This window comes from Sitophilus oryzae, unplaced genomic scaffold (genome assembly GCF_002938485.1).
Source record: "Sitophilus oryzae breed Bouriz unplaced genomic scaffold, Soryzae_2.0 scaffold_111_pilon_pilon, whole genome shotgun sequence".
NCBI lineage: Eukaryota > Metazoa > Arthropoda > Insecta > Coleoptera > Curculionidae > Sitophilus > Sitophilus oryzae.
Genome location: NW_022145749.1, coordinates 10,072,729 through 10,094,566, shown reverse-complemented (window position 1 = coordinate 10,094,566; position 21,838 = coordinate 10,072,729). Strand labels below are relative to the sequence as shown.

The 21,838-nt window shown below is 34.3% G+C and overlaps 1 protein-coding gene across 2 annotated transcripts in view; it reads right to left on the bottom strand.

Annotated features, from left to right (window-relative positions):
* LOC115885819 (zinc finger protein ush) overlaps window positions 1–21,838 on the bottom strand; it is a 461,524-nt gene that overhangs the window by 121,319 nt on the left and 318,367 nt on the right. The window contains exon 1 of one of the 2 annotated variants that reach the window (XM_030904847.1): window positions 12,873–13,469. The exons of the other annotated variant lie outside the window; for it this stretch is intronic. Within the exon in view, the coding sequence (XP_030760707.1) occupies window positions 12,873–13,023 (151 nt within the window). The 5' untranslated portion in view covers window positions 13,024–13,469. Of the gene's footprint in view, window positions 1–12,872; window positions 13,470–21,838 lie in introns of those variants that run through there. 2 annotated transcript variants of the gene reach the window in all.

The window sequence follows — 21,838 nt, the reverse complement described above, 5'->3', positions numbered from 1 at the left end:
GACAGTTTCCTTCTTTACTCACTTCAAGTAAAACGGATTGTTTTTTGTCTACATAAAATCAAACTTTGTACAAGTTAACAATGACATTTTTGATCATTTCTAGAAGCAGTTTTTGAAATGTAACTGCATTCTAACTGAACATTATCCTCAATGCGGATAACTTTTCAAAATGAAGCCAAGTGGCATAATTTTCTGTAGAGGATGTATAAGAAAATATAAGAAATAAGACATCAAAATGTGTGTTATCCATCTGCTAGGCAACATAATCAATTCGTTTCTTCTAAATCAAGTTGGCTGGTGCCTTGGATTAGATTAGATTCTTTGAGGTGGCTATCGGACTCTTAAACAGCGATCTTCTCAGATCTATTGTGGTCCTCTTCTGATCCCTAAGGTTATTTTCTACAGTCCTATCATTTTCGAAAAGTCTAGCAACTTGGAGACTGAACTCTCCATATAATCAATGGCCTATCATTGTCTAGTACCAAGAACCGCACATTTGCCAGGCTGTTGCACTGTCATAAAAAGTGTTCTGTGGTTTCTTTTTAGATTGACAAAGCCTCCACTTGGCTTCATCCGTCAATTCCATCAGCATTAAATATCTTATCAGTTTACAATGCCCTCTGTTTGTAGACCCACTACAGATTTGACTGTCTTTCTGTCTTTGCTTATTCAGTTTGCTAGTGCATTGTGGCGAATATTCTACTATGAATTTTTTCGCCTGTCTCTGTCCTGGTGAATTTCTCCACCCACCATTCTAGAGATTTGTCGACTGGATATCTGGATGTGCGTCTCTCATCACAACAAGTCAAGAGTGTCATATCATGGATCGCTGAGCGATCCCTTCCTAACAAACACAGGCGTTAGGCAGGGATGTGTCTTGGCGCCTCTCCTATACAATATATTCATGGCAGCGCTCTCCATTATAGTGGATAGCAAACTGCAGGAGAGAGGTTTGGGCATTAGATACAGATAGGACGGACGGCGGTTTGTTCAACATAAAAAGACTCAGGGCAAAAACACGTACAAAATTCATCACAGAACTTCGATACTATTACAGTTGGGGGTTGGAACCTTTGGTGTTACACAGCAAAATAAAACACTAAATCACCAAAATATACCAAAACACTTTTACACTGGACGCGCGTTTCGCTAACCATGTTAGCATCATATACATGGGCATACGAGGCTTTAGGTCTTAAGCTGATCATTGATAAAACTAAAATCATGTGCACTCCCCCGGAATATCACAACAATGCTATAAAAATCGGAGAAGAACTATTGGAATATGTGGCGGAATTCAATTACCTCGGCAGTTTGATCTCGGAAAAGGCCAATATCAAATTTTATTATTATTATTAAATTTTTAGCGGTTAGCAGCGATTAGCAGCGCTTCAAGAGCATTCTAAAAATTAAAAGACAGGGTTTTCTACAATAATGACTTGAGCACAAAAACGAAACTTTTGTGTACCGAGCAATAATAATAATAATTCCCACCATGTTATATGGAAGCGAAACCTGGGTGCCGTACCGCCGACACATGAACGCATTAAAGAAGTTGCAACAGAGACATCTTAGACAACTCTTAATAATGAAATGGTTCCATTATGTCTTAAACGTATCGATCCTTGAAAAAGCTAACTGCGAGAGTATTGAAGTCATGATTACAAAGTTCCGGTTAAGATGGGCTGGTCACGTATGCAGAATGCAAGAAAACCGCATACCAAAATCTCTGCTTTACGGTGAGTTTGTAGACGGTAAGAGGACCGGGTGGACAACTCAAAAGGTACAAAAATATTTTCCACGAAAACTTAAAGGGTATTAACAAGCAGAATGAGTGGGAAGAAGCAGCTCACAACAGAACGGAATGGAGAAGTATTGTAAACTCAGTTCAACAGCGACAACCAAAAAGTAAAGAGCCAACAAAGCAATGAGATTTTTGAATATCCGGAGTGCGGTAGACAGATAACATCACGTATCGGGCTTTTCAGTCACATAAAAGCTCATGAAAGAAAACGCCTTGCGTGACCATCTTCAGATGCGTGTCAATATCTCGTCAGCAAGTAATGGCAGTATGCATGTATTTATGTGCGTATCATTAACGAATTACCGAACGAATTAAAAGTGAACTATGAACTGAACGATGGCAATTTACAAAAAAATATATCTTTTTATCATTAGTACATAACTAAAATCGAAACGGTAAGATTCTAGTGCATAAATAATCTGAAAATTAATGAATGGCGCGATACCATTCGCAAACGATACTTTAAGCACATGCCGATATGTCTTGTGATTTATAACACTGGAAAATTCTACAAAATTATGTTTTATCTGGAAGATCATTAGGCTCCCGCGCGTACACACACGTATATACACAATGCAACACGACACGATACATGATAAAAACACGATTTAGAGCAGGCAAAAACCAGTAAGCGAAACATTGGTGTAAAAGTTAGAACGAGGGTAGGAGGCAGGGAAATGGATTTGGAGGAGCAGGGGGGTTTTGTCCGTAGATGCCTCGCTTGGTGCTAATGGGGGATCATTAGTAAGTAATCTGAACAAGTTTTTCTTTGGGATGCAGATAAAAATAATAAATCGTTAGGTGGTATGGTGGCGAACGAAATTGGGCTTCGTTCAGATGTTTTATGTAATATATACAGGGCGAGTGCAGAAGACCGGATCAAATTTAAAAAAAAATGTGAGAAGTGTTATGTCTGGTTTGTTCTATTATATGGAATGGAAGCATGAACACTAAAGGTACCAACTTTAAATCAAATTGAAGCCTTTGAAATGTGATGCTGAGAGTGTTCTAGGAAGACATTCTCTGAAGACATTCTCAGAAGAGCTGGTCTAGAAAACTGTGAACCTTTCAAAATCATCAAGAAGAGGAAAACAGCCTATTTTGTATAGAATTATTACAGAATTAAAACTAGATATAAACCTATAATTATGCGACAAAAATTAACTAGATGAAATCAAATGCTCAAATGCTTCCTTTCCTGTTAATTGCATAAAATGATTGTCTTTTCAAAATGATATTTTCATTTTAAAAGGCATATGTGGAGTCCCGAAAAGCAGCTACAATAATTTCTCTCATTTTGTCGACAATGGTTGGTTGAGTTTTGTAGACACTGTCTTTAATAATATCCCCATAAAAAAACAGTCTAGATAAAATCAGGAGCATTCAATTAATTGGCGAATGCACACTGCATTCAATAACTAATAGAATCATATCAATTCTCTCTTATGTCGCATAAGTTTGCATTTTCGGCAAATTTCTGAGAAATTTTTTGTTTTAACTGACACAAAATGGAGTCTAGTTGGACTAATTAGACAGCTATGTTGAAGTAACGTCAGACATATCTGAACCACCTAGATTTTATCAAATAATAAAGATCTACTCAGATCAAATCATGCACATAATACATGACAATACGTGGAGAACGCTATAATTTTCAGCGTCAATTCTCCAGAATAAAATTGAAGGGAGTAAAAGGGAAATAGGCCGAAGAAATATTCATCATTGGAAAGGTATAGGTAAAGGAAGCACTCCAAGTAGCGGCAACTAATAAAACCATGTGATAAAAAGATGAACACCTATGCAGGAATCTGCATAGGACCTTAAGAAAAAAAAAGATAACGAAATGTGAGTCGAAAGTACAACTTGGTGTATTCGTCGAGAGTGCTTTGGTGTACTGCGATAAAGCCGGGTTAACACGGTCCAAGTGTACTTGCATCAAGTATAATTGGAGGGTAATTTTTAAGTAATCAACTTAATCTGTTCAGAATACCCAGTCCTAAATACATGCTAAATTGTAATTGAATATAACAAACAATGTCCAAATAATAATGCATAGAGTAATATTTTTTTTGTATTTTTAACATAGTATTTAGCAACATTAAATCAGTTTTCTATATAAAAGTCAGTTTTGTGACAACGTCGGTTTTTCCCCCTTCAATTGGATGCTGCCATAAAAGTATACTTATATGGATGCTGCGCACGTCTCACTTTTTCTTGCTTGTATCGTATTAATTGTATTATCTAAGGCATGTTGGCAGGCTTCGTAACATCCAAGAAAGTTGGCAGCAAGCCTACTTACTTGGATGTTATGTACGTATATCTATATGGCAATTATGGCATTATCCAAGTGTATTTGATCCAAGTACACTTGTACCGTGTTAATTCGGCTTAAACTAATGTTATTTTAATAATATGGCCATATCGTGTAAAAAAGGTGTAAAAATATTTTCTCGTCTTATCTTTCTGATGAGTGAGAAACTAAACTATAAATAGAAAATAGGTAAATATGATTATAAAAAAAATCTATTATCTGTTACAATATCTTCGTATTACAAAACATGTGATTTCCTGTTTGAGATAAATTATAGACAATTTATAGATAATAAGAGAAAATTTACAAAATGTGATATACAAAATTAGTACAAACGATGACTTTAGCAAAAAAGAATAAAGGAAGAAAAACAGATGAGAAATGGATTTTGCAAGATGGATTTAAAACAAGAATATACAATTATAATTTTAATTCCATAGTTAAATTAGTATACTGTTTCATTATCTTTTGGTAAATAATAAAGGCAAAGTCAAAAATGCCAGTTTCACGAAAAATCCGCAATACAGACGTGAAATGTGTACGTCGAAATTTCGATTTTCGTATCGATTTCGCTGGTCGTAAAAATTTAGAATTAGAGATCAAGTATAAGCTACAAATCGTAATGTAAAAGTAAAGTATTTTGATTTAACATCTCCTTTTTGCTGCTAAAGCCGCGTACAAACTTGAGCAGATATGTGCTGAGTCGATAAACATACGGAGGTTTTACTGGAAGACTCCACCCCTAACCTAGAACGAGAATCCTACAACGATCTAAAGACATTCGAAAATTTCTTAGGACTTACAACCGAGAAAAATCATAGATTTTTCTTGATTTAAGTAAGAAGGATCTTAGGATTTGCACGGAGTTTTTAACAGGACACTGTCTCCTCCTCAATAAACTCTTCAGTAGATTGAAGCTAAGAAATAACGGCGAATGCAGATTCTGTAAGGCAAATGAGGAACTTACTAACGTACTAACGTTACTCAATGATCTTTACAAAAAAACTTTTTTATTACATTAAAAAAAATACATAGAAAATAGCTATTTATGTAACAAGTTGCGATATGAATCTGTTTCAAGCACGGGACGCAAAGCTGTCAATTGTCAAAGTTGGACAATGGTCGAGTGCTTAAAACACTCTTTTCGCAACGAATTTCATACAAGATTTTTTGTGAAAGCGGATAATTTGAGATTTTCATGCTATTATTACTATTTACTTTTAAACAATTTTTAAAATGTTCTGGTAATCGGTTTCTAAGGCATTGTTTATGCATTGTTTAATGACAAAGTTCTGTCAGTACAAAGTTTTGTGAAAAATGAGTGATAATGACGAGTCTTTGGATATTCAACAAGCTGCTGAAACTGCGCTATCCACGTTAGTGCCCGAAAAGTCGAAAAACTTATACGAGTCCACCTACAACAACCTTGACACCTAGGTCAAAGAAAAACATGTTGAGAATTTCACAGAAAAGGTATTGCTAGCCTATTTCCTGAAGTTATCCACTACCTTAAAGCCGTCAACTCTGTGGAGTAAATATTCGATGCTCCGCACCATGATTTACCTGAACAGAAACGTAGATATTAGCAAATTCACAAACCTTATTGCATTTTTAAAAAGAAAAGCTTCCGGATATCAGGCAAAGAAATCAAAAGTATTTACAAAACTGGAAATAGAACGCTTTATTAAAGAAGCCGATCACAAAGAATTCCTGTTAGCTAAAGTTGTCTTAATCGTACTTATAATAAATAAATATTTTCATTGTTTCTAACGTTTCATTTTTTATTTTTAGGCACTAGTGTCTAAACAAGTGTCGCTTTTGGAAACTAGTGCCTAAAAGAATGTCATTTCGAATCTCAAATAAATATCAAAAACTGTCAATTTCGAAACGCTTTCACAAAAATGCATTTTTCATAAATGTTTTTCATAAAAGAGAGATGTATCACCGATCGTTATTTCATCTCGTGACTTCTTATCTCCAACCTACCTTAATGCCTCAATTACGACACTGACTATATAACGTCTCCCCCAAAAAAATTCAAAGATATTTAACCCAAAGGAGTTGGTAATTAAATTTACCTATTAATTATTACTTAAAGACAGTTTTATTTTTATTACGTGACCTGATACGTCCGCGTTTATGACGACCATAATTATTCCTTATCAGATACTTGTCAGCTTAGTAAATTATATTGTTTTTTCGAGTTAGATCTTTATCGGTAAATTAATAGAGAGATATTGAACTGTGAGCTGCGGCGGAGACGGAAAAAATAAATCACTTAAGATAATAAAAGCAAGATGGCCGGCCCATCACGGAAACTTTTATCAATCTGCGATAAAATCGGTTATAATATACATAATGGATGAAAGATACATATCGTTACGCAAGATTAAGTTAATATCAATTAAAATTCCATTCTTGTAAAATATTATTCTTTATTATTATATATATTCTACACTATTAAATTGAAAATGAAAGTTTGAAACAATGTTGAATTTTAATGTAAAATATCTTCTTAGCTTGACAGTGTCTTTAATTTTGAAATTTTACACAACGTTTTGATCAGATGTATCACTGATCAAGTGTGAAGTAATCTTCTAAAACTACTGAACTACTGAGAGGAGAAGTTAATCCCCGCAACTTTATAGATAAAGTGTCGCCTTTCCTTGGGTTATAACTCATCAAAGAGTCACGGGCTTTGACAAAAGAGACCGTTTTACAGGGGTAGTGTGTCACTTCTGAGTTCTGTCCCTATATTCCGATATGTAAAATAAAAACGAAAAATGGTACATTTTATATCACTTTATTTATTAAAAGAATAGAATTACAAGAAAAAATATTAAGGTAATATAGGTTCAGGTCATAATTTTAATTAATGGGAAGGATGTATCTGATGGAGTGTCAGCAAACGATCAATGTTTGGCTTTATTTTTGTGAGCAATAACCGCAAATCCCCCCGCTCTGTGATGTTTAATTTGGTCCTTTTTTTTGTTAAGAGGTTTTAACGGCACTAAAACTCCTTTCGACAAGGTATGACGAGGGAAAAGCTATTAAAAATTTCCTTGCGATTTCCCACAGTCCAGGATATTTTTCGGGTATTTCTGCTTGCAGCCAAAATGTTGGGTAGCCTTTTCTAAATTTCACCTTCAGCTCCTCATTAGTGCTTAGCTCGAGCAGCTCCTCTTGTAATACAACATTGGCCACTTCCGTTTCATCAAATGGATTTATGATCCATGGTGGTATATCCATCGTCAGTATATCTTCAAACCTGGTTTTGAAGTCATCATGCAGAGCACTTAAATGTTGACTGTAGGTATGGATATCCTCATCAATACATTCTACCTGCGACAAGTTTGGAAATTGAGAGAATTCGCGCCGACTAATGTTTTGCTTCATAAATTTCAATTTCCCAAGAAAAGCCGAAATTATCCCCTTTGTTTTTATTAAATTCAGGCTGTCCCCTTGTAACTGCAAGTTAATATCATTAAATTTTTTAAACAAATCTGTCAAATACGCAATGTCTGCTTTGAATTTGATCAAGTTTTCTTTTAAATCTGGATCTCTACTTTCTAAGAACTCTAATATGGAATCGAAAACAGAGTAAAATCTCGTTAAGCATGCACCTTTCGACAACCAGCGTACTTCAGTATGTAAGAGCAGTCGTTGGAAGTCTTCATCATTTTCGTCGCACAATTGAGCAAATAAACGCGTATTCAATGCATTGCTTCTGATTTTGTTGACAGCTTTTATTACAAAATGAAGAGATTGGTTCAACCTGTCACTTAAATGTTTTGCCACAAGATGTTGTCGGTGGATTACGCAATGAATAGCTGTAAGTCCTGGTATAATTCTTTTGAGATGACTTATAAACCCACGATATCGCCCGACCATTGCAGGAGCTCCGTCTGTTGCCACTGAAATAATGTTTGTAAATGGGATCGATTTTTCCGTAAAAAAATTACTCAGGACATTAAATATTGATTCGCCTTTAGTGTCAGTCTCCAAAGTTCTGGCAAATAGCAATTCTTCGTGAATTTCTTCCTCAACAATAAATCGGACATATGCCAATAGTAATGCTTCATTACTGGGTAACGTTGACTCGTCCAGTTGTATAGAAAAATGAGTTTTTTGCAGATGATTGCACAAAAAGCTTTCGATATCAGAGCTCATTTCATCAATGCGTCTTTGTACAGTATTGTTACTTAATGGAATTCTTTTTAGTACGTCAAATGGAGATTTGTGCAAAACAGTTTTTAAAACCTCTTCAACAGCGGGTAAAATTAATTGTTCTCCGATAGTGTGCGGTTTTCCAGATTTTGCTATAAGTAATGAGATATTGTAAGATGCCCGCAAGCCATCATCGTTACTTTGAGATGTTGAAGCGAACATACTGTGCATGGTGGGTCTCTTTCCATATTTTTCTTTCAATGTTTGAAAATATTTTAAATCTTTACCTATTTTATCAGTATGACACCTTTTTAGATGATCTTCGAGCTTTGATGGTTTCATAGAGTCATTGCTCAAAACTTTGTTGCATAATAGGCACATGGGCAATTGTTTGTCTGCCTCTGATGGAACAAAACCATATTTCAAATAATCGATACTATATTGTCGACATTTTTTCTTTGCTGTAGCCATGTTTCGTGTCAGTTACCTTACCTGTAAAAAAAAAATGTTTTAGTAACCAAGTTTTTTTTTTCTGAATATAGGTATCACACCGCAGCCTTTGTCAGCACGCGGAAATAGAATTACGGCTTGTAAAGGGACCAACTAATAAACCGCTGAGACAAATACAGACGTTTTCACAAAACGGTATCAATTTTAAGTACATAATTTACCACTAATTTTTAATAGTATAAATAAAAATTGGTACTCAGTATCGAATACTGATCATATTTGTGTAGGAAAAATAAAAGTCGAAATCCCAAAATTGTCCATAAAAACGATAACTAACATTTTATTAAATCAATGAGTTCACGCGCTCCGTGTATTTGCGTATTTTTGTCTGCGGCTTCATTGTTAAAACGTGACAAACTGGCATCGAAGTCCAAGCCCCGCCCTTTTCCCGTCGCCCGCGCACCGCTCGCTCTTTCCGAAAAGGAATAGTTTTGATAAAATAGTTACTTCAAAACCAATTTAAAATGATTATGAAATTACTGTTTTATAAAATTAGTAGTTATTTGCAAGAACAATTACAAAATTAATTGCTCTGCAATATTGCTTATTCGGCCTTTTAGAGAGGCAGTGTTTCTCTCGTGAAAAACAATTGAATAAAACGTGCTGTGTTTGTCTTCAAATCGAAAGAGGACAATTAAAATATCTGTAAGTTACTAAGTTACCTATCTATACAGGCCGTTGTGATCAACCGACTAGTACACGTAAACAAAATACTTAAGTACTATAACAAAAAAGATAGGTTACTTACTTTTCTCCGGCACTAGCAAACACAGATATAAATTTTCTCACAACTTTTTTTTCCAAATTCCGCCTTTTTTTTTTCGAAATTCCGGAAACAAATGAATGCGTTTGCCTTTGGCATCAAGTATTTATAGTGGTGATCAAGTTCATGTCTGAACAAGCATTAAGCATTGTCGGGCGGATAGCGCTTTGCAAGTCTGTACACGAAATTGTACGTAATATCGAATACGCAAGTTTGGACAAGTAACAGTCGCTTGCCTTATTAAAATATTATCTGCTTAGATAGGTACTTAAAACAATGTAGGTAGGAACTTATAAAAACTATGCTTACATTTTTGCTCTTTACTATCAAAAGCAGATAAATTTTCGTGGACCCCCATTAACATCTTATGGACCCCCATTTTTTGTTCACGCCTACGTAGACCCCCAGCAAGTCTCCCGTGGACCCCTGGGGGTCCACCTGGACCACTTTGGGAATCACTGTTCTAAAACTACTGAACTACTGAGAGGAGAAGTTAATCCCCGCAACTTTATAGATAAAGTGTCGCCTTTCCTTGGATTATAACTCATCAAAGAGTCACGGGCTTTGACAAAAGAGACCGTTTTACAGGGGTAGTTCTCCATCTCCGATATCAGTCGTACCAAAGTTATAGCACGAATTGATGTCGTCTCGACGCACTCATTGATGAGGTGTTCTGGTGTTTCCACATTTTCCCCACACCTGCATTCGCTTTTGTTTCTTAGCTTCAATCTATTGAGGTGTTCGTTGAGGAAACATTGTCCTGTTAAAATTCCCGTGACAATCCGTAGATGATTCTTACTTAAATCAAAGAGAATCTTTGATTTTTCTCGATCGCAAATTCTGAGAAATTTCTTCCAGTGTCTTAGACCGTTGGAAGATTCCCATTCCAGGTAACGGATGGAGTCTTCCAGGATCTTGAGTTTCGCTTTAAGTTGGGAAGTTTCCACTTGGGAAGCAGAACAGTTCTGGCCCAGTTAGTGGAATGTTCGCTCCTTTTCTAGCTAGATCGTTTGTTTTTTCATTGCTTTCTATTCTTTGGTAGGCTCCAGAATAGGAGGATTTTATTATCTTTACCTAATTTGTTCAGCTTCTCTAGGTATTCTTTGACCAACTTCGAATTGATAATTTCATTTACTGAGTTCATCGCTTTAATTGCTATTTGACTATCGGATAAGATGGCTATTTATTTTTTTCGACAGTTCCTATCTAAGAGAAGTTGTACGCATCTTTCGATAGCGTAGACTTCTATCTCAATGATGCTAGGGTAGGTGCCCATTGGTTCGGAGTTTTCGGCCCAAATACTCATGATTTTGGATACGAATGATCTAAGGCTATAGCACTCTTAGATCTCAGTAAATTATGTAAAATTTAAGTACCCAGCTCTAATAAAAAAACCGTTTGATTTGATATAAACTTCTTGGACTTCATTGAGACTAGATTGAGGTATGATGTAACGTTCTGCGAAAGAAATTCGCCGCCTCTTAGGGTGGAATTCTTCAGGTGATGTCTGCATCATTCTTACTTACAAGTTAAAGATACGTTTTATGTCTAAAATGATGGTTGATAGTGATAGTGATAGTAAATATATATGGAATGGTTTGAGTCCAATGCTACTCATATTAGTACTGCAGTCGTCAAACCTAAAATCTGGAAAAAAGGAAGTTGGATTCCTTTCTCAATCACATCAATTCACAAAGATCCATCAGAATCCATCAGATTTAGGATTTAGCAAAAGATAAACTCTCGTCTGCCATTTTTGGATGTTGTACCGTCAGTAGAAACAATGCCAACGATGCGATGGTTCCATTAGCACCTCTGTATATATGTAGGAATCTCCCAAAGACAGAACAGTATTTAAATAAAGCAACCATCAAGCTACACTACAAGAAAGACAGTGACAACGGACGTATTTGTTTAGTAAAGCAACTCAAATAGAGTCGTTTAAATTTGGCCATGAACTGTAGGTCCCTTCTTCAGCTAACCAATGTTAAATAATAGAAACGCACTGTATATGAACAATTATGAACAAAAAATAATATATTAATAGCCTAGTTAACTGATATAGCGCAAAAATGACGTCAATATCTATTGAATTACAAAACAAACAAATAAACTATTTTCACTTGATTGATTTGATTTTTTTTGGTTATAAACGGAATAACATGAAGTTCTTAGTCGATATGAGATTAAGTTAATTTGAGGTACATTATCAAGCAATTGTACAAGACATGGAATACTTTTTGCACCTGAGTTAGATTAGATTTGATTTTTGATGTGACTAGGAAAATTTTTGATTTTTTTCATTAATAACTCCTGAGAAATTTCTTCGAGTGTCTTACACCGTTGGAAGATTCCCATTCCAGGTTAAGGATGGAGTCTTCCAGGTTCTTGAGTTCTACTTTAAGTTGATTTCCACTTAGGAAACAGAACAGTTCTGGTTCAATTAGTAGAGTGTTCGCTCATTTTCTAGCTAGATCGTTTGTTTTTCGTAACCTTCATAACCTTTTTCACAACCATTGGTGGACTGGTACCATTGCTTGTACCATTGGTGGGCTGGTACCCAGAGTCGGAGGACTATTTCTTTGCCTAATTTGTTCAGCTTCTCTTGGCATTCTTTAACCAACTTGGAATTGACGGTTATTGAGTTAATCTTCTTATTGACAAAATCTGCACATGGCTTCGGCCGTCAATCCCATCAGATTTAGATGTATATTAAACTTGCATTGCCCTGTTACTAGACCCTGTATAGTTTTGATAGTCTTCCTCTTTGATGACCAGGACTGCCGCAAATTTTACCTTAACAATCTAACATGGACTGAACAGCTGTAAATCATCTGAGGATAATTTTGATATGATTGGCGAAAAGAACGATTCAAGTTCAAAGATATTGTTTTAGTGTATTGTAGTATATCTTTTAACATTCTTAACATATTATTTCATAACACCAAATGCTGCATTCTAAATTTTTGGTATTAAAATTTTGATAAACAATTTTATTTCACCAAAACTCTCTCAAGATCATGAAAAGAACTCAAGAAATGATGTATGAAGGCGCTTTGTTAAAATTTTGAATAAAATATAAAAAATATACCTATTGTATCTTTCTTGCACGAAAACAGTAAAATTAACAACAATTTTACTTATTATCGACTAGGAGAAACACCTTCATATTTAATTCTAATTTTCTAGTTTGGTAATTTGATTAATTAGATTATAGAGACTATGCAGTACAATACAGCAGATTGCATTGTTTGTATAAAAATATGTATCGCCTATATTAAGATATTACCTAAAAAACTTAAGATCTGGTGCCTTACCTCGCCTCTTTATAATATCCATTCTCAGTTTCCATAGTTCGTGGCAAAGAGCAAAACTCTCTATCCTTTTCCGTTTTTTTGCCGAAGTATACTCGACATTCTCCTCATATAACAATACATCCGGCGTAAAAATGTTCTCGTAAGTAGCCATTTTCGCACTAATTTCCGATTTTTCAACACCAAGTTAAAGCACTTATACCGCCTCGAAAACAATCGAACGATTAAATTTGAAATTTTCAAATCAAATTGGAATATTTGAAAAAATCTTGAAACTGATACCCAAGTTTGAAGTTGTTTGTTATCTTTAGATTTAGCCTCTTCAGATTTAAACCAATATTGATACGATCTATCTAGTTTGATTGCTCTATTACGAAATCTTGTGAGAAAGGGCAACAACGATCGATACGTTCAACTCTGTCTAATCCTCTTTTCGAAAATCAATTTCTTGTAGAGGAATTTGAATTTGGTAGAATTAATCAACAATTCCATAATGTACAAATTCTTCAGTAATTGACAGTCACAAAGTAATACTATTTGAACACACATCCACTATCCGATGATTGAAAACTCCGATAACAAAGAAAGTGTCAGTAAAGAACTCATTAAAAAAAGTTACAATCTGGCTGTTGATGACTTTGATCTCGTAACATTTTCCTTATCTCCCCTTATTTTTGATAAAGATTAGATTTAAACAAGTGATAATGAAGATAACGATGTGATATTTAACGGCTTATTGAAAAAGGTAGAGAATGTTAAAAATATTTGCTGTGTGGCAGATAAGAATCGTAAAGTAAATAGTGATGACTGGGTAAACGACTAATGTAAACAATATACTTCTCCTCTATGTGCGTTAGTTTCTATAAGTAAACGTAAAAAATAAAATATCATCTTTTTTACAACGTTTTGGCCAGATGTATCATTGATCATTATCAAGTGTGGACTAATCTAAATCTGAAAAGGGCAACGGTCTAGCTACGTCGAAACACCGGTTCCCGATAGATCACCGAAGTTAAGCGACGTTAAAAGATGCGAGTGGATGATGATGGTGACTGTCTGGTCACTCTGTCGTTGTTCCATGGCAAGAGTGTAAAATCTATTGAGACACACTGCTCATTCACGCCGATTCAATTGGGTTATTAAGTGTTTATAACCATTCTAGATAGTTATGTGTATACAGTATTTTGCTGGCAGCAAAAAGGAGATATCTTAAAACATTTTTTTTAAGTTGAAAATCAGATTAAAGTAGAAAATAGCGTGTGGTGCGTCGGAACACGGGACGTAATAAAATCCCAAGTAAATTTTGAAAAGGTCAAATATTATCTCCCCAGTTAATTTGATGCAAAAATTGTATTAGACTTTTTTGAAGAGGCGTTATATTTGTACTTTCATCTAGAATTTCGTTTTATTTGGGATAGGCATGTAAAAGTTATTTGCAAAAATCTACCTTCAAATTAGTAAACATTTATAATACGGCCCAGACAAAGTTACAATTAGAATACCAGCAAACATATGATTTTGTCATTGTCAAATTCCATGTCAAATTTTCTTTTGTTTACAAGAATTTATATGGTTTGGAAAAGATGGTTATTTTTTATAATTGGAATGATCATCTGCAACTGAGTTGAACTGAGAATAGCATTAGCGGAGTTTGATTTGATTGCTGTTCATTACTCGATCACTCGCAGACCTCGCTCATACCACATACATCCACAATAATTTAACAAATAAAAAAACATTTGTAACTAAAGAAACTTTATTAAACTATACTAATTAATAAAATGTTTACATAATTCCCCATTCACAGCCAAACAATACCCCAAATGAATGTAAAATACATGCCTCACAATACAAAGCTGTTAAGGGGAGAATATTTAGCATTCCACAGAGATGCCGTTTTCAGTTCATTTAAATTTCTGTATTTAAGATGCCCATAAAAACGGTTCTTGAATACCAGGAATAAGTCGTTCAGCAAAAGATCCGGTAGTTTTTCCTACTGTAACCCCAATAGACGAGAGACATGTTTTGCTTTTCTTCGACATGAAGAATGTTCAATTTATTGTTGTTTTCTTCCCCTTCGATTATTTTTGTCTTCACACTTCCATATGCCTTCAGCCGTGCCAAAAAATCGTGTCTTTAGTTTCAAAGCTCTGCCTAATTTATTCTTTAAACTGTTTGACTTATTCCATATAGACTTTCCGGAGATTGAAAAATATAACACAGCAGGAATACTTTTTCTAACAAAATGCCGTTTAACCATCGTAACATTTTCAGAAGTTCCAAAAATCTTTTTTACTAATTTGAAGGTAGATTTTTGCAAACAACTTTTAAATGATTATTTCAAATGACATGAAATTCTATACAAAAATACAACTTTAACGCCTCTTCAAAAAAAATATTTTCAATTAATCTGAAACGATAACTTGCCTTACTTATAAAGTTCTCTTTTAATGAAAGAAGTGAAAGTTTTTATCCCTTTTTAGGTGACACCATATACTGATTCGTTAACCCGCAGATTTCCTGTTGCCAATTTATTGAACGCGTTATTTGACCCATGCCCGTATAATGTTACAACAGGAGGCTTCTTTAAGAGTTTGATGACATTTCCGTTAGCGACGTTACCTTATAACTTGTAGATAAACTTATACAAGTAAGTATCTAATTTATACTAATACAAGTATTTATAACAGAAAGATGGCATTCAATTTATACAGGATATTACAAAAAACATGTGTCATCTCTCGTGAGGAGATTCTTCACGTAGAAATAAGATTTATTTTTCATATCAACGTAGGTCCGATTCTGCTTTGTTTCGTAGCTACAGAGTGTTAAAGTCTTAATATTTTTTCGATTTATTATAACTTCTTTCCAAGTATTTTTAGCGTTTCGAATAAAATTTTCAGGGTAAAAGTTACTATGCGGCATATTTTAAACCTAAAATACCGTCGACATATTCACCAAGGATGTGTTATCACTGGAATATTTTTTTAAAAAAAGCATGTACGCGATTGACTTTTTAGCCGTACATACCAACAGGTATGGTAGGCTATTAAGATCGGCAAAAAAAGTTTTTTTAATTTCACTCAAAATGAGTTATTTGGGTCATAAATGACCTAAATACAAAATATTTTCATGGTGTCTGTCTGTCTGTCCGTTTGTCCGTCTGTAACACGATAACTCAAAAACCGCTAAACCGATTTTAACCAAATTTGGCACAAAAATACTGTGGCACCCGACAATCTGGCCATTAGTTTTTGGTGGGGGTGGAGGATTGGTGAGGGGGTATGGGAGGGGGTTAAAAATTTTTAAAAATCGTAACTCCAAAATTACAGTAGCTAGCGAAAAGCGGTTTTCAATTTAAGATTAGGAATAATATTTGCAACAAAATTTGTAATAACATCAAAATCAGTCAAAGTCGCAGTTTTTGAGATATTCCGTGTTTCCGTAGTCCGTTTTTGAGAAAAAACTCCCATCGAACGCGACCCCAGGTGGCGGATAGGGGAAATAACCGCGGACCAAAATTGGAAAAATTCCTTTACTTTGAAAGTGCCTACCTAAAATAACTGCCTACCAACTTTTTATTAACATATTTTAGTATGCGCGGCTATACGTGCCTCCCGGCGCCAATTTTTTGTCTCTTGTCAGCGAAATAGCGTAAGCAGTTTAATGCCGATTAAAATTTGTCTCTTGATATTTTGTCTATTTCAGCCTCCTTGAGAAGATAAACGCAATTTTATTCATTTTCCTTGATCCAAGTCTAATTGCAACCTTTAAAAAAAATAATATCATTAACTTTTTTAAAGTACTCATTGATTCCCCATAAAAAAATATGAAAAAAAGTTCCTATAAACATGGGTATGGAAATGCATAGTTTTAGAATTACAGGATGTTAAAACTTTTTAAAATTAGTTTTTTTGAAATTATCTTAAATACGATTATTTTTTATTTGAAATTGCTGTAGGGACTAATAGTAATAACATAGTATAAGGAAACTAGTAGTTTTACTCATTGCCAAATACTTTGTTCTTTTTCTGCCACTTTATATGACCTTGTTCTCGCCTCTCGTGACCACTGACGTAGCTGTATAGTCGTGGTCTATTAACTAGGCAAAGTATAGTCGTGGCACTCGCCATAGTTTCACAGATATGTATTTAGGAAAATATGAGTTCACAATAAAATAAAATTAAAAAAATTGACATCGAGTAAAAACTTGCTTGAAAACAGAATATTTTCACATTTCGTGTAGGTAACAATTCTTCTGTATCTGAAAATTTTCTGATGTGAAGAAATGCGGAAAAAATATATAATGACATATTTTTATATTATTATCTATTTCAGAGATTTTCTACAACTTTTTTTTATTTAAAACAAGTTTAATTTTCTGTATATAGCTGGATTCGGCATAAAATTCTGCATATAGTACATTGTCTTTATTTAAAGCACACTGCGGTGTTGCCATTCTATTTCTTATTTACTAAAACTTTGGTTAAAAACATTATATACGAAAACTGGTAAAAAACTAGAGTGAATATAACTTTATTAATACTTAGCTATGTTTTCTTAAACATGAAGGATACCAGAATAAATTCGTGTAGAAAAATTTACTTTATCGTATGCAGGATATTTTTTATGGCGTCACCAAAATCATAATATTTAAAATGTTGTATCTCATTTTTTTAAATGCAACACCTTGTATATTATTTTTCTTTCAGATGTAGAATTAAAAGGTGGACATTTTTTGTATTTAAAGTGTTCTTAAATTTTTAGCCGTTTTGCAAATATTTTCTGTATTTCATTACATATGGGATTTTCAACGATAAAATATCAGACAAAAATATTAGGTGGCATTAATAAAAATTTACTGTTGAACGAGCCATATATGTAATATTATACTGCGAATACCTGCAAAACCGTTAAAAATTTAGAAACACTTTAAATAAAAAAATGTTCACTTTTTAATTCTGCGTCTGGCAGAAAAATAAAATACAGAATGTTGCATTTAAAAAAATTGAGATATACCATTTTAAATATTCCGATTTTGGTGACGCCATAAAAAATACCCTATATAGAATAATGTATATAGAATTATGTAAAATAATTAAAAAAAATAAAACTAACTTTACCATAACTTTTTTTGTGACACCCTGTATATAACAAAATATTTTAGGATACGCCCCTTTATAAACCTTAAAACATATGAATAAAACATTTTTCACATCTTCGACAACGACGACGGTATTGGACTTCCTCGCTCTAATGGGCCACCCTGTATATTTACGGTGGTTTAAAGCTAGGTGTGGCATTTTTCTTTCCTCAAATATAAAGTCAATATTTTGTCTATAATATTTTGAATATTGTTATATTACGACCACTTATAATAAAAAATAAATAAAAAAAGAACATAACAAAATACAGTCCACTGAATTTATAAGAGATTAAGCTATTATAAAATTCTTTCAATTAAAAAATATGAATAATTTGCAGAGACTTAAGATGTACAAAATATTTACTCTAAAATTGTTTCAAAAACCAATCTATATAAATTATCTCGTAAATTATTATTGGAATGAAATTTTTATGGCAAATCCCTTGACCAAAAAATATTTTCATGCTCATATTTGAGACAACCTGTATATCTAAAAAACTATTTATAAAATCTGCCCACATGCTAAAAATATAATAACATTTAATTAATTACATAATATCTCAGCTTCTAAAATAAACAAATATAATTAAATGTTAATTGATAATTACTATCAGCTTGCCGATTTACATCCGATGGAAATCTAAAAAACTCAAAGAACAATTTTTTGAATTATTACTACAATTAATAGCAGCACACACTAAGGCACTCATTTTTTGCCAATCCATCTCTGTGCTGGGACGCAACGCTCGAACCTCGCAGCTCGACGGACGGAATTCAACTGAAACGCTTTGCAATCTGCCGAAATGCTTTGCAATTCGACAAATTCGACAGAAAAAACTGGCAGAAAATATTTGCGAGAGTGCAACTACTCTTTTCCTTAAACTATGGTAATAATAACTAATAGTATTAATATTTAATAATAAAATAGGTAAACTATATAATTTGTTAATTTTATTTTTATTTCAATTTTATTAATAGTGATTAATAAATCAATTATACTTCTGACCGAAACGTTGTGTAAGCAAAATAAATAAAGACAATGGAAGTCTGAAACTCTTTTAGTTTTAATACTGAATCATTGTCTACCACATTCAAAGTAACTTTCTAGTTACATAAAAATGAACACGAAGCTTTAGAGATGTTGCAATTTCTACTTTTTACTCGGTAGTATTCATTCATGAAAAAAACCGTCATCAAATCCACTAAATCCTATTCAGTCACCGCACCGGACGCTGAAAAAAGCGTCTCTGTCCTGTCGGCAATCGTGTCTCGCGGGCCAAGTGTCCGATATCGCGCTAGCTCGCCATGTGGGTCCGAGCAGCGGCCGCGCTTTTTGTTTGTTTTTACCGGGACGACGACGATGACTGCTGCGGCGGCGGCCGGCAGGAGATAGCGATCGGCGGTCGGGCCCGCCACCGCGATCGGGTCCGTTACGAAGGCCCCATCTGGGCCCGGCATCGGGGGGCGCGAATGGACGGAGACAAACCGCACCACAAAGGTTTTTTTCGAAAAATATGCTTTAGTCTATTGTAACGGTACGTCTATGAAAACACTGTCCGGGTGTCGTAAGTATGGATTTCGGAAGCGGAACTGTTTTTTGGAACCGGGAATTTCGGTTCCACGCCTCTAAGGAACCGGGATTTGCCACGTTTTCTCGGTACTAGATAATGTATGTTCAATGACGGTGCAGTTTGTCAATCAGCAAGCAAGAGATGACTTTTAAAAGCAAAATCGTTAAAAATTGAGTTTCTAATGAAAGTAATATCAAATTATTCAGTAATCGGTCATGAGAAAATTGAAAAAAACATGAACACAAACTTGAACGCAAATGAACACAACCGAAGAGAAAAAAAATAAAACATAAAAGTGACTTAAAATTCACATCAAACAACATAAACCAACTTATCTAAATTTGAAAACCTTACATTTTTTAATTAAAATTGCAAATGTCTATAAAAACACAACATAAAATATAACTGCTACATTGAACAACATTATACTTAATAGTGATGGGAAAACCGATTAATTTCAATAATCGAGTACTCGACTTTCAAGCGATTTCAATAATCGAGGATCGCACGAGCGAAATATCGCTCGTATTTAAAAATACGGTTTTTCGCCCGTCGGCGTCGCTTGTTGTACTCGTAACGCCAAGCAGTAAGTTGAGCGCGCAGAGCACATATTCTTTCGGTGATGAAAGGCAAGTAGCAAGCGATGAGCGATTAGTGATGGGCAAAACTGTTATTTTTAGATAACAGTTGAAACTGTTATAGTTATTTATAAAAAACAGCTTAAAATAACAGCTTAAAAATAACAGGTTTCTTTATTTTATTGCTAAATATCTGAAAGAGTATGAGGCGGTCGCCGCCAGGCTTATTAACGCAGTTGCAAGTTGCTACAATGACATGCTCGGTGGTAGTATTTCCAGGGTGTCTAAAAATTTCTAAATATCGATTGTTATCTAAAATACCTCTCTAAAAACGGTCGTTGTTTACAAATAAGCGCTGTTTACAAATTGCGATATAAAAAAGCCAAAATTCCGCCACTCGTCTATACGTAACATTCCGATCTACCTACGCCTTGCCCCTCGATCGGCGTAGATCCTGAATTGCGTAGCAGTGTACAGGGTGCATCTCACTCGACGGGCAAGAAGCTCTTAGTTATAATTTTACCATTTGTGGTCAAAAAATAGCAATATAAGAAAATGTGTAGTATATTCTTCATAAGTAAACCAACTATACACTAGAGTTCGAATTAATTTTACACTTAAACTAGCGTGTACCCGCGACTTCGTTCGCGTCGAATTAATAATTTGTAATGGTGATGATAAAGCAAAGCAAGAATTTCTATTGACATACAAACTGGATAAAATTTTCTCACATTTGCCAAAAATAAGCTTTAAACGTCGAGCAGTTTAAGCAGAATCGTGGTTAATCAATTACTCAACTTTTTGGAACACCCTGTATTATTTTTTAAAAAATTTCAAAATATGTAAAAAAACAAAATAAATTATGCGTGTCCAAGCGTTTTCCCGAAAGACTAACCGTTTTTTAAATAACAAATATTGTAATATTTGAGGGGCGTTTTCACCCTCTTGGAATTTAAGATTCGAGAAACCCCTCCTTATCGAACCTCAACCCCACAGTCAATCCGTTTGCCAAAAATCAGCTTTAAACGTCAAGCAGTTTAAGCAGAATCGTGATTACTCAATGGTCACATTTTATGAAACACCCTGTATATATTTTTAAAAAATCTTAAAATATGTAAAACAACGAAATAAAATATACGTGTTTAAGAGTTTTTCCGGAAAACTCACCGGTTTTTAAATAAAAAATATTCTAATATTTGAGGGTGGTTTCACCCCCTTTGAATTCGAGTTTCGAAAAATCCCTTCTTATCGAACCTCTACACCCTAAAGTCAATCCGTTTTCCAAAAATCAGCTTTTTACGTCAAGGGCTTTAAGCAGGATCGTGATTAATCAATGACCAGATTTTTCAAAACACCCTGTATACATTTTTAAAAAATCTTAAAATATTATTCTGAAAATTTTTCAGAATAAATAAATACCTAAATATTGAAACTTAATAACGTACTGAAACATACAGCGCCATAATATCTCGACCTCCGCCCGTTATGCTCGTAACAGGTTGAAAAACAATATATCTAAAACAACTGATGCGTTATTCTCCAACCTGTTTCGAACTTCCATCGACAATCGACCGATGCAGCAGCCTTCCTTTCCCACTCCTGTTATCTCGACCGCCAGGCGTTATGCCCCCGCAACTGTTTCAAAAAACCTGCTTCTTTTATATCCTATTATTT